The sequence below is a fragment of the Gavia stellata genome, chromosome 24 (assembly GCF_030936135.1).
Source record: "Gavia stellata isolate bGavSte3 chromosome 24, bGavSte3.hap2, whole genome shotgun sequence".
NCBI lineage: Eukaryota > Metazoa > Chordata > Aves > Gaviiformes > Gaviidae > Gavia > Gavia stellata.
In genome coordinates this window covers 3,097,763-3,110,735 of record NC_082617.1, presented here as the reverse complement: position 1 = coordinate 3,110,735, position 12,973 = coordinate 3,097,763, and the positions used below count along the sequence as shown (strand labels likewise).

The window sequence follows — 12,973 nt, the reverse complement described above, 5'->3', positions numbered from 1 at the left end:
GTCCCAGGCCAGTTGAGAAATTGCATTTGTGTGTGATTTAGAGCTGCTAATGGGTGATGTCATCACTGGAGTGAATGCAATCCCATAAAAATGTGAAAATAAAATGAGCGGGAGCTATAAAATATATGTGTCTCTCCACGATAGCAACAGGCACATCACAGCCGGGCAGCTTTCCTCGATACTCATCTACAACTGGAGGAGTTTACAAAAAAATAATTAAAAAAAATTACAGAGGAAACCAAATCTTTCAAGGAGGAGCAATCTATTATTTTCCCAGGCCTTTATTAACAGCAAATCAGCATGCTTCCTTGAAAGTAAATGAGAAAGACACCACAGCATTGCTGTAGAAAGAAACTGAAGGAGTGTGTTTACTGGAACAACAAACCAAGTCATTTTGGGCCACTATCTGTTAGACTCCAGTCAGCTCAATAGGATATTGATCGTGGCTGCATATAACACAGCCCTTATTTATTTTCCGATTAACAAGTTCTACTGCCTGATTTTGACAAACAAAATGTCCATCATTGCAGGCAAATTAAAAAAATACATATTCATCAATAATGCCAGTGTGCAGGCATTGAGTAGCAAAAAAGGGGGTTGGAAAAAACAGGTGGAAAGGGTTACCACATGATCACTGTAATATTTACATAAGGGCAAGTTCAATAAATGCAGAGCCTTCCCCCACGGCCTCCTCCAAAACACACGCAGACACTGGCTGGCCTTCTTCCTATGGAAACAGCTAACGAGAGCAAAGCTGCTCTTTGCTTTTATGGGTTTTAGCTAAAAGCTGAAAATGAGATCAGATTTTCTGACATTCACCATTTACCTCAATAGAAATGTGCACTCAACAGGATTAGCAGGTATACAACTCTGCGTGTGGTATCATGAAATGCATTTTTGTGATCTTTCATGCTTACACAGAAAAAAGAAATTAAAATCCCTCTATAATATTGAAGATCAATGTGAAACTGAGCTTAGGAACTGAACGCTGATCGCTGCCTGGGAAACATGAAGGAACATTTTCAAGTAGAAATCTTGCACATATGGAAAGGAAAGCTTTTGATAGAGTAGTAAAATGGTATTTCGAAAACTGATGTCCTACTATCTATATTTACAAGAACACATTAAGTACAAGTTTAGCACTGTCCTTTTTTATCATTCTCTAATAAGTTCCAGAACCTGCTCGATCATCTTTTGAAACACACAGATCTGAGACCACCTTCCACAGAAACAAAACTTAAGGTCCCACTTGTGTCACCGCCTCACAGTCCCTCCCTGGAGAAACAGCCGGGTTTGTCAGTAGTAAATGTTCTTCCTCAGCAACCTGCCTTTAAGTCTCGATGCAGAAGTGCCAGGATGATGTCCGTCTCCAATAAAAGGCCTTGCTCAGACTTCTCCGTGTTAGCCGAGCTAGGGCAGGCAATGGGCAGATGAAAGGGCTCCTGGCCAGCGAAGGAAGCCCAAGGAAGAGGAGCTCCTGCTTTCTAGCACAGACCCATGGCAACACAGGAGCAAGCTAAGAACATAAGGATCTAGGAAAGTCAGAGCAAAACACAACAGGCTACAGAGAAAACACTAATTCAGTGCCCTGTGTGAAGCTGCAGATCTTTCAACATTGTTTCTCTACTACAGGTCCCTCCACCTGATTACTGGGTTTGGAAATACAGCCCCAGATTCAGGAAAGCATTTATCTAACCAAGCACACCAGTAACCCTGTTATTTTCAGTAGGGCCCACCCAGACACCAGAAATCAGGCACAAGCTCAAGCACCTTGCTACATCCAGCCCTCAAATTACAGGATTAGAGGTCTGTGGATTTCCTCAGTGGAGATGGCTCTTGGACTTAATGTTGATCAGTTTACACTTTGCCTTCCCCGCATTGCCTGCCTGGTGGGAAGTCCATGTACAAGACAATTTCAATACAGCCCAGCTAGTATCACCATTGGAAACCAGCAGCTTTGACGTTAACAGGATTGTACTTCAAAAGAATACGCGTGTTTGCAGATGGCAACAGGGTTCCTTATTATAGCTGTCTAATCAAGCCAATATTCCGCAATTATGCTCAGAGATCAAACAGCACTGCAAACAGCACTCACAATAAAACCAGCACCAGTAAGATGCCAATGTCACGCCTAAAGCATCGCACATTCGGTTGCAATTCCACAAGCACGGCACGCACATACGATGTTTCAGATACTGTCGCAAAACTTTGAACATCTCAGTCACAGTTAGGCAGTTTTAAAAAAAATATCTATTTTGAGTCTTGGCCTGTGCTTATGAAAAAAACAAATCTAAACATGCCTAAACAAATAGCAATATGGCTGTAATTCAGGAAAGCTTTTATCTATAACCTTAAGTACAGAACCACTGGAGTCAGCTGAATTCAAACATGTACTTGAATGCTTTGCTGAAGGACAAATTAAACCACATGCTAAAGACCTTTCCAGAATCAGGACCTTGATTTTTTTAATATATATTTTTTAAACACACAAAAGGGCATAGTGTTAACTAGGAATCAGAACATACCATCAGTGTGAATAATTGCAGCATCTGTGCTAATTCACTTTTCATCCTGGTACCCCCTATGCTTCCAAGTATGTAAATCTGATTCTCCTTGTGCCTCCACTGAAGTTTCTATTGATTAAATACCCAGCCCCAGCAGCAGGAGAATCAAGCTCTGCATATTTATTTTCTTCCTCTCAATACATAAAGAATTCCCTTTGCCCTCTCAATTGCTATATCACATGGTACACTGAATGCAAATAGAATTACAGTGATAATGTATCTAATGAATACATTTGTATATGTATGAAAGCATTTTCCTAACAGCATCCTACTCTACCCCACTAACCAGACAAAGAATATACGTGTTCGTCACACACAGTAGTAGAGAAGGTGTGTGAAATGAGTGCGTATTAACAACAAGAGCCAGACTGCAGTCTTCTTGGGGGAAAAACTACCTGAAATCCTTCCAAGATGAAGGCTGCAAGATCAGGACCTCACGCAGACCTTTGGAGCTTTAAAGCACAGTTTGTAGACCATAAGTGTTACTTAATGTTTGCATTTTCATTATCCACTAGCATCACGCTACATTCATATGAATAGATATATACGTTGCAACAGTTTCTAACAAAAATAGTGTAAGCATTTCCAAGAAAGAAATTAGTGACAGCATTTCAAACCAGGGTACAAAAATGCATAGGTAACATTTTCAGCTCCATCCTTTATCAGACACGCACCCTCTTTGAATTATTTCAGGAAAAGTTATTTTATAGCAGACCAAATTCATTCCTGCAGAAGCTTCATTGGTTTCATAGTGGTAATAGCTTAAAAATGGGATGCATTTAATTTGTTAGCTCACTCCATGTTGACTTTTAAAGTCATCCTGTAATGTCAGAAGATAGATTTATTTAAATCAGGTTCAAGTACCTAGTGGCAATTAGAACCTGCAAAGTTGAGAAATGTCAGTAAGCATCTGGGTAAGACACATGCCAGCATATATACAAATAAATATCCTCAAAAACTCATTTCAGTTGGTTCAAACAACACTTTGAAAGTGACTCATTCAGCACAATAGCCATTATTTAAAGACAGTAAGGTCAGAAATGCAGTTTTTTAGTACTATTTCACTAAAAGCACTCCCACCTCATCCCACAGTTAGAAAACAACACAAACCAAAGCAAGAGTCCCCCTTAAACTTCGGGCAAGAGGGGGGTCACTTACCCTGTGAGGACCACAACAAAATCCATCACGTTCCAACCATTTCGGAGGTAAGAGCCTTTATGAAAAACAAACCCCAGAGCGATGATTTTTATACCAGCTTCAAAACAAAATATTCCAATAAAGTAGGGCTCAGTGTCATCCTGAAAAAGAAAAAAAAATCAAAGGTGTCAAGGAGATATCTTTGTGTCTGCACTGATCGCAAGAGTTATACAAACAACTAGGTGCACCAACTTCACACCCTTTTCAGCTCTCTTAACAGAGCTGAAACCAAAAAAGTTTAAATTTACTGGAACTAAGCACTGAGAAGAATTTCATTATTATTTCTCTGAAGGTAGATTTGTTTTTTCAGATTGGAAATTCTATTTGCCTTTCTTCCGAGCATTTCACCCCACACTTCCCACCTTTACTTAATATTCTGGAGGGAATTTTAATACTGAAATTTTGCTCTAAGGGAATATTTAACCTTGAGATCACATATTTCTGTAGTTATTGACATGGAAGAAAACCTGTCGTTTACAATTCAACCAGGAAACCAAAACAAGAAGATATCTTAGGGAGTAACAGTCAGCACAGCAAGCTTGCAAACACTGGTGGGAAATTATTTATCTAGCATCTATTCCATCAGTTCTTCCTTCGCTCTTTCTCCTCCATTTTCTCAATTTTCACAGCTGTAGTTGCATTTATTTTCCTTTCACTGTGTATCTGATTCAGGGAGAAATCGCCCTTCCCTTCTGTTAACAGCAGCAAGGTTTATGTCTCAGGCTCATGGTGGAGACTAAAGCATACCATGGGATCACAGCTTTATCTCCTAGCTCACTAGGCAGAAAAATCAAGCTTAGTCTCCACAGTTTTACTAAGCCATCTTTTTCATCTATGGCACCAGCCCCCCCAGTATTATACTTTATTGATAAGAGTTTCAACACAAACTCAATGCCAAATGGAAGCATTCACATTTGGCAGGAAGATGTGGGCAAGAAATGAGAACAAAGCAAGAGGTGAAAGCAATGGGCAGCAATTTCAAGAACATGTTAATTAGCTTTGGCACCTGTAACCAATTTTCAAATGTGCCTTAGATCCCTGATTTCAGCTGAAGTCAATGGAAGTAAAGCCACCCTACCCAAAAAGGAAGCAAACTCCCAAATGAAGATATTAGAAATTTTGTTCCAGTGGCTTTGGCATTTCTGACCATTAGACCCAAAGAGTTGAGCTGCTCTTTGATGCACAGTTGTTTACATTTTGCAATGCTACTAAAGACAAAAGGTGATTTTTGTTCTCTTATGCAGAAAGAGCGTGAATGCCAAGTCTTGTGGCCACAGAACAAAGAGGCAGTTTTGAAATAATAATTTTTTTTACAAGCATGGCAACTCTTCATCAACTCTGACCCAGCACTGGCACCCAGACCCATGCTTTAGGCATAGTACTTGTTACAGAAAACCAGGTTTTTCACACCCAGAAGACCAATATAATATCATACCCTTCCCAAAGAGGCTTACGCACTTAGCACATCAACGTATACCAAACTCAGAAAGTCAACCACAAAGCACTAACCACTGAAGATATCTCCAAGCTGTTAGAAATTACTACTTCTGGACAGGCTTTCCATCAATGGCTGAATTAAAATTTTGTTTCCTACAAGGCAGCACCCCACATCCCTACACACCTCAGTAACCCCAGCTCCTCCATGTAACTCCTTTTACATCCCACATTTCAACAGAAACTCTACAGTAAGAGTCTTCTTCCAGCAGTTTCTCCCCAGCAAGAGCTAAAGGCATCCCAGGACTCCAACCCAGTACAGAAAACAGGGAAGAAAGAAGAGGGGATCAGAAATCATCATATGTGGTTTCAGGAGAAGTTACCTTATTGCTCCTCTGCTTTCCCTTATGCACACAGGAGCACTCTAACAGCCTAGTCTGCCTGCTCTTCAACCCCACACCACCTTCTAGTTCAACAAGTATACAAAATCGTTGCAAACAAAGGCCTCCTAGCCCATCCTGTATGCCCATCCAGAAACCACTAGCATGCCTCTAAAAATAGCCTTTCTAACACACACCCACACCCCCAAAAAAACCCCCCAAAACTAAAACAACCCAAACAAACAAACAAACCAAAACAAAACAAAAAACACCCTTTACCCACATACACTCCCTCTCGGTTCCTGGAAGCCTTATATCTACTCTGCTACCAGTCGTTTGCTCAATCTAGGTCAGGTGCCTTGCGATTACAGCTCCCAGCTTTAAAGAGCCAGGCTTCAGGTACTCAAGGGTTTGAGAGAATATGCTCTTCCCAAAGCTAGGACTACACAGAGCTCTTAGGAAGTGGGTCAAAGAAGTTCTTGTCAGCTTCTAGGGAAGCAGGAAGGCTCACAGATGGGCTTGGGTATCTATTACAAAGAAAAACTGTCATCTATAGGGTTGGCAGTGAGTAGCTGGGGAAATAAGATGCGATAGAAAGAGGGTCTTTTCTAAAGCCTGTCTGAATTTACGCTAATTTAGCCTAGGAATCAGGGCAGTAACAATGGGATGAAAAATAAAATTTATGCCCCATTAGGTAGTGGGGCTTGCTGCTGCAAAAAAGGATTCACATGACTGTGTGTGCTGGAAGGAGCTGGAGGGCAAGGACATGGGTGACATGCCCTGTGCAGCACTGAAATGGCTCAGAAATCCTGCTGCCAGGGCATCCTGCAGCCCCCTTCAGACAGGAGGCTGTGTTGCTGCTTGGGTTCAAGAGTGGGAAAGCAGGTGATAGCAAGTATCAGTGTGCGTGCTTGGAAGGAGGGTGGAGAATTTGGGCAGCAGCCAGAGCTGTGCCATCAGGTTGTTTGCTGTGGACACAGCAAAGCTTGAGACTGGGCCAAACACACATTTAATCAATATGTTTCAGATCAGAGTCTGGAAAGTCATTACTATTCCTAGTCCATGTCCTAGTGTCTTTCCTTGGCCTTTGGATATGACAGCCTTGATAGGTTTGGGAGTGCAAGGCTTTATTCATGCAAAGGTTAATATGAACAACTCACATATGACTGCACGAAGTGCCTGTGGATAGGATAAAGAATTAAATCCATTAGTAAAGTGCAAGAGCTGTCATGCTGAATATCTGAGGAAACAGTTATATTCTGCCTGCACATCAAAAACACCCAGGGGAGCCAAACACTCACAGCCCTACAGTGGCATGCAGATGAACAACCTCCAGACCCACCAGTGTCTTCAAACAGGGTGTGCCCCAGAGCGGAGCAGAAAATAGATCTCCTGTCCTGCAAGTTCTGACATCATCTCTGTCAGGCTGGGACAAATCTATGGTCTACTGAAGCTTCCCATGAAAAACTGAGAAATTAGGAAGGAGCCAGGGAGACAATGAGCGTGCCTCAGCCTGGACAGCCAAGAGCATCATGAGCAAGGCATCCACCTGCAAGGCCAATCAGGAATCAGATGTGAAGCTCACATTCCCACATTTAGAGCTCTCACCACCAGGCTCTGGGCCACTCAGTACAATTCCCTCAGCATCTTTTCAGTTGGCATCACTCCAGTGTGTACAAACAATGCAGTATTTATTGGGACACAGAGAGATACTGACTCTACAACCTATTGGCTAAGGCACTCAGCTGAGATGGACAGTAGCAAGTTTGTAGCATCTCTGTTCCAGTGGATAATTACTGATTTGACGTGAACACTTCCAGCAGCCAAAGCTTGTGAGACTCCCAGCTCAGAGCAGGCAAGGGCCTAGGGGGCAGGTCATCCTGCTGCTAGTGGAAGAATGAGCTTATTTCTCTTGTCTGAAGAGCACGGACTTGAAGCCAATGCTCCAGTTCACCACTAAATGCTCTGACCACCAGACTGGTTTTGCTTTTGACCAGAATTTCCATCCTAGAACCAAGTAATGTTTTTCTGTGCTACAAACTACATAGAGAAAATGGACAGAGAAAGATTACTCATAAAACTCAGCCATTCCAGTTCTTGAAATATTGCATATACTGAGACATCACTTGCTCTTCCCATGTGCTTAATTAACCCTGCTTGACAAGTAACTTGAGCGCAGAAAACAGCCAAGTGAGATTGCACTGCAGGTTCATATCTTGGGTCTCTGGGGAGATACACAGAAGAAAATTTTGATTAGAAGAGAAAAATCGTGAAAATGTTTGTATGGAGTCCTCTCTATTTTTCTCAGCTTTAACAAACAGACAATCTTAAGACTTTTTGTCTTTGTGTCTGTGACACAAAGTATCCGGGCAACTTTGTTTTTTCCTTCAACAACTCTGCCTACATCTCCCAGTCATAAAAGGCTTGTGATGTGCAGCTCATATTCTTAAGATCTGATTAACCCTTCGGTGATGAGCCCTCACTCCAATTTGGAGATTTTCATGAAGCCAGGAGAAGAAAAGGTATATCCATAAGTTATTAACCAAAAAAAAGGCCAATTCCATTCCTGTCAAAGACAGCAATAAAGCACCTGCTGTTCTGCATGGACTTATAATTTGACTCAGCAAACCTATAAATGTATGGGAATGTTCGCCCACTCTGGTTTAGCAGCAATTTATAACATTTTCAATGAAACAACTTACAGTTTGTGGGAGCGGCAGGAGCATTCGAAAGAGGTTTCACTTTGAAAACCAGAAGACAGTTTTTCTTATGCACAATGCTTAATCTTTCCAGCATATGTTGAAAACAGAAAATATTTCATGACTTGCAAAGATTCTCAGTGTTATTCTATGATAAACCCCTTTATACTTCAGAGTTACAAATGTGCTGTAGTTAAAATGGCTTCAGAATATCTGGATAAGAGACAATGCTGCCCAACAGTGTTTGGGACAAAAATCAGGTGTTAATTCTTCCTCCATCACCAAGGCAGAGCCAACAAGGTGGAGACTGTGCATTTAACTCATACAGTTATCTTACACTGTTTGGTGGTAACACCAGTGCCCCCCTTTGGAATGATTTGGGCAGGAACTGAAGGTGTGTGCGCAGTACTGGGTGCTGTAAAATGGAATCAATACAATGGGGAAAAGGACCAATAAAAAGCCTCTAGGATCCCCTTACAAATCTAGGGATATAGAGGTACATAGAAACGAAGCGCTAGCCATACCTACTGCTGCTTAAAATAACATCTCACCAAAGGGTTACCAAGCCAGAACATCCACAAAACTACTGTTCCCCTTCACTAGTCCATATGTCCATAACTATGGAAGGCATTTCCCCAGCTTGACCATTACCCTGGGTCTAAACCTGTGCTTTCCTCACAAACCCAGGCTTGCCTTGCTAGCCGATCCCAAAACATACAAAGACACGTTTAATGGCAGAAAGATCAACATACGTGCATGTTCTTAATTTTTTCCTCATCTCTTCTTAAGCAGAAATAATTCAAACAGAAAGAGACTAAGCAAACACAATGTAGGTGGGCAGCCAGCGTCAGCGGATACATTTCCACACAGGCAGTATCAACTAGCTGACCCTGACGCTCTTTCTAGATCTCTCACTTAGACACTTTTTCCTGTTTCTGAAGAAGGAGCTTGTGAGAGTTGCCCACTGGTATGGACCAACCTTGGAAACTGTAGCAACCAGCGTTCGGAGGCTCTAGCTTCTGGCAGCAAGCCTAATATTATCTTTGTTTGCATAATTTAATATCCACATGTAAAACACATATGGATCCATATTTATTCATCCTTTGACCATGCACCAGGATTAATGCATTTAGGCATGAAAGATGTTCCAGATCATTAACAGCAGGAGAAAAATCAAACCAAATATTACCCAGTTTTCCTACAGTGATGATAAATGGAAGAATGATTTTGAAGCTATTCTTGTATTTTCTTTTGAAATAAGGTAATTGGGCTCATTACCATAAAGCCTGCAGGTAAATTATTTTCCTCTGTAAGTTGGTTTCTTTTTTTGGAAGAGAAGTGTAATAATCTAAACCCAAAGTTTGCTTTGTAGGGTCCTTGATATATGCTGTAGCAGGAAGATAGCTGAAAGACATACGAACCTAAAAGGTTACTCTATTCTATCACTTCCTGGGAAAATATCACAGACGTTCATTTGATTCTATAGATAATTCTCATCATTTGGCAGTCCCTTCCTATCTTGGTTTATAGACAACCTAAGTTTGCTGCTCTTCTGATCATACCATAAGGTCCATCTCTTCTCCTGCAGTTGGGCAGGGCTGGCTACAGTGATGAAGCATTCTTGTGAAGATGGGATCGGGAGGTTAGAGTTATACTTGTTGTCACTGACTTATTTTTCCTGATTGTCAGGTCAATGCCCGTTTGTTTACATGTGGATCTCCAAAACAGATACAAGCACTCGCAACACTGGGTGGCTGACTGCTTTTTTGTATTAGACCAGAAACAAAAAAAGTAAATAAATGAATACAACTCACCAATCTCTCTGACATAGGTGTCTTGTCTCCATCCGGCAAATGTTGTTCCAGAGCCAGCACAATACAATTGGCTATAATTGTAGCTAAAATCATGTATTCAAATGGAGTGGGGACCAGCAGTTAAAGAAGACACTAGACAACAAAAGGAGAACCTCATCCAAATCCCATTTCTACCTAAACAGTTACATTAGTTGAGCATTCTAAGATCTCTCCTCTTTCTTGAAAACATTTAGTCTCCTTGACTTCCTCAGTTCTTTCTGGGGTGCCTTTGGAAGAAAAGTGGGAAATTGGCTCTCTTCTTTGAGAGAGTTGGTGACTTACACGGAATCTGAGCTGCGCAAGGAATTTGGGAGCAAGAAATCAAAAGGTTCAAAGGAAACAAAAAGCTATTAATAATTATTAGTTTTAAATGAGATTGATAAGCTAAACTGCCCCAAAATAGATCATGCAGCTGAATGACATCTGCTGAACTGTTTTTCAGAAATTCCCTGTCATTTAACTTGAGCGCATAGTGTAATTAAGTGATGGGTTAGAAAAGTTCAATTTAGAGTGTCTATGCAGGTCCAAAACACGAATTACTGCTAGATTGCAATGCCCACTCCTGGTGAGGATAAAATCATCAGCTCTCACGGGAAAGGCGGCAAACCGGCACCAGGTACCCCCTTGCCTCTCGCCGCCGTCTCTAGCCCTGAGCCCTGCCGAGCCCCTGCACTCCCAGGGCGGCGGCGGGGCCCCAGGGCGGGTGACATCTCCGCTCAGCACCGCGGACAGCTCCGCTTAGCACGGCGGAGAGCTCCGTTCAGCACCGCGGGAAGTTCCTCTCAGCACCGCGGGCAGCTCCGCTCAGCACCGCGGACAGCGTCCCGCCCCGGCCGCGCCCGGGCCTCGCCCGGCACCTCGCCCCGCAGCCCGGGCGTGGGGGAAAGGCTGGCGGCTCTGCTGAACCCGCTGACTCCGCAGCGCTGTGGGTCCCCTCCCCACGCTTCACCAGAAAGATGCAGACGAGTCCCCCAAGAGACAGGAGAGGGCTAGACTGCGTCTAGCCTTGCAGGAAATGCGGTGCTCTGACTGCCACGGGAGCTTTGGAGCTTGTTTATTCAGACTTGAATACAGGGAAGGAGAAATGGATGAGGAAGTACAGCAATCCCTGTGATTTTATAATGTGGACAGAAAGATCAATACGTGTGTGTCCAGGGAGAAGGGAAGTGCAGTCACTCTATTGGTGGGGTTTTTTCCTGTTAGCCCTTTAGGAAGTGAAAACTGGGGAAGGCTGAAGGGGAGCTGGCCTCTGTGCCAACTGAAAGTGTTGCTAGGAGGCTGGGAGGAGGCCTTGCTGCTGTTAGCTGAGGATTAATAGGTGTGTGATACTAAATGAAAAGAAAACAACCAGGTCCCTTGAGATCACCAGTGTAATGCACTCCTGTACACATAAACGTACACGCACACGCGCACACACACTGTATGTACTCCCTGGTAACCTCAAACAGTCTGCTTCCCTTTGCTCATGGCTTACAACCCCCCTGTGTGCATCATTACAAGCAAAGCCCCCTTCTGAGGAAGATCTCTGCAGCTCACTTGGCCTGGGAGCTGGTTCTGAGGCAGAAAGCATCTGCCCCTTTCCCAATACAGCAGATGATCCTTCTCTCCACTTACTGCCTCCCTCTGCCACAAAGCTTTTCTTCTTTATTTTTCTTTTTTTTTTTTTTTTTTAGTACAGCCTAAGCTTAGGCTATGCACTGAATCAAAGTGACAAGATTCGTGTTGATTCTAATGGATTCAGGAGGTGATGTACTAAAAACCTAGCTGCAATGATTGTATTAAAGGGATTCGCAAGGTACCTTGGCTATCAATGTCCCTACTATCAGTGCAGCTTTAATGCTAAGGTGTCACCATTTTTATCCCATGTTCCTCCTTCTATTCAGAGTGAGAAAGAAGAGTTGAAAGGCTCTGAGATGAAAATAAGAATCAGGATTCATTAGCCTGAATCTCACAGAACCCTTTGAATTTGGCCTAAATTGTAGGAAATTTAAATCTGTGCAACTGTGTATCTCACACCTAAACACACACCAAAACGCACATATGTCTGACACACTCCCCCCCACACACCGGCATAGTCAAAAGCACACTCCACCGTTCCCACAGAAGCAATTTCCTACGATATCCAGCTACACAGCCGTACATTATGTCGGACACAGGGATCCATGTCACGCACACCCATTACACACACCGGATCACACATGCACGGCTACATTAGCACCACTCATCCTCAGCTGCCTGGGGGGGGTCTCTTTCCGCCAGTCTCCCTCTCCCCTCCCCACCGTGCCCACACACTCTCCCCGAAAGGATATGGCCATTCGGTTATTCTCTTGGCGTATTTCCGTATAACATTATCTTCACTGAAGATGAAGAGGGATCTGTTGACTGTGAAGCAGTTCTGTTTGACAGGGATGGGGTTGTAGAGAGCCATAGTCCTGGCCCTCTGAGCCATCGACTGCTTATACATCCTTTGGCCGGCTTGGGGGCCACCTTGCCGGCTGCTCCCTCTTCCAGCCCCGGCCGGCCCTCCACCTCCATAGCGGGTTGGCAGATCATCCCCAAACCGAGCCATTCTCTCAGTGCACGGAGCCGGGCGCTACAATCCAAACTGGCAGCCGAGGCGAGAGGAAGACGCATCACAGCGCGCAGCACTTCTCCCTCCGGGGGCTTCAGTTGCGGGATCGGGATTGATCGCAGCAAAATATACAGATATATTTAAAAAAAAAATATATATATATATATATATATCCCTTTCCCTTCCTCCACGCCCTCCTCTTCCCCGCCGCTGTGGCTGCCCGGGGGTGGGAGGAAGGCGCCGGGGCTCCGCTCACCTCCCCGCACAGGTGCCG

The 12,973-nt window shown here is 43.4% G+C and overlaps 1 protein-coding gene across 1 annotated transcript in view; it reads right to left on the bottom strand.

Moving 5' to 3' along the window:
- CACNA1B (calcium voltage-gated channel subunit alpha1 B) overlaps window positions 1-12,696 on the bottom strand; it is a 302,202-nt gene extending 289,506 nt beyond the window's left edge. The window contains exons 1-3 of the mRNA XM_059828688.1: window positions 12,437-12,696; window positions 10,089-10,194; window positions 3,723-3,862 (exon numbers count right to left, since the gene is read on the bottom strand). Coding sequence (XP_059684671.1) covers window positions 3,723-3,862; window positions 10,089-10,194; window positions 12,437-12,696 — 506 coding nt within the window. The remainder of the gene's footprint in view (window positions 1-3,722; window positions 3,863-10,088; window positions 10,195-12,436) is intronic.
- Between the last annotated feature and the right edge of the window lie 277 nt (window positions 12,697-12,973).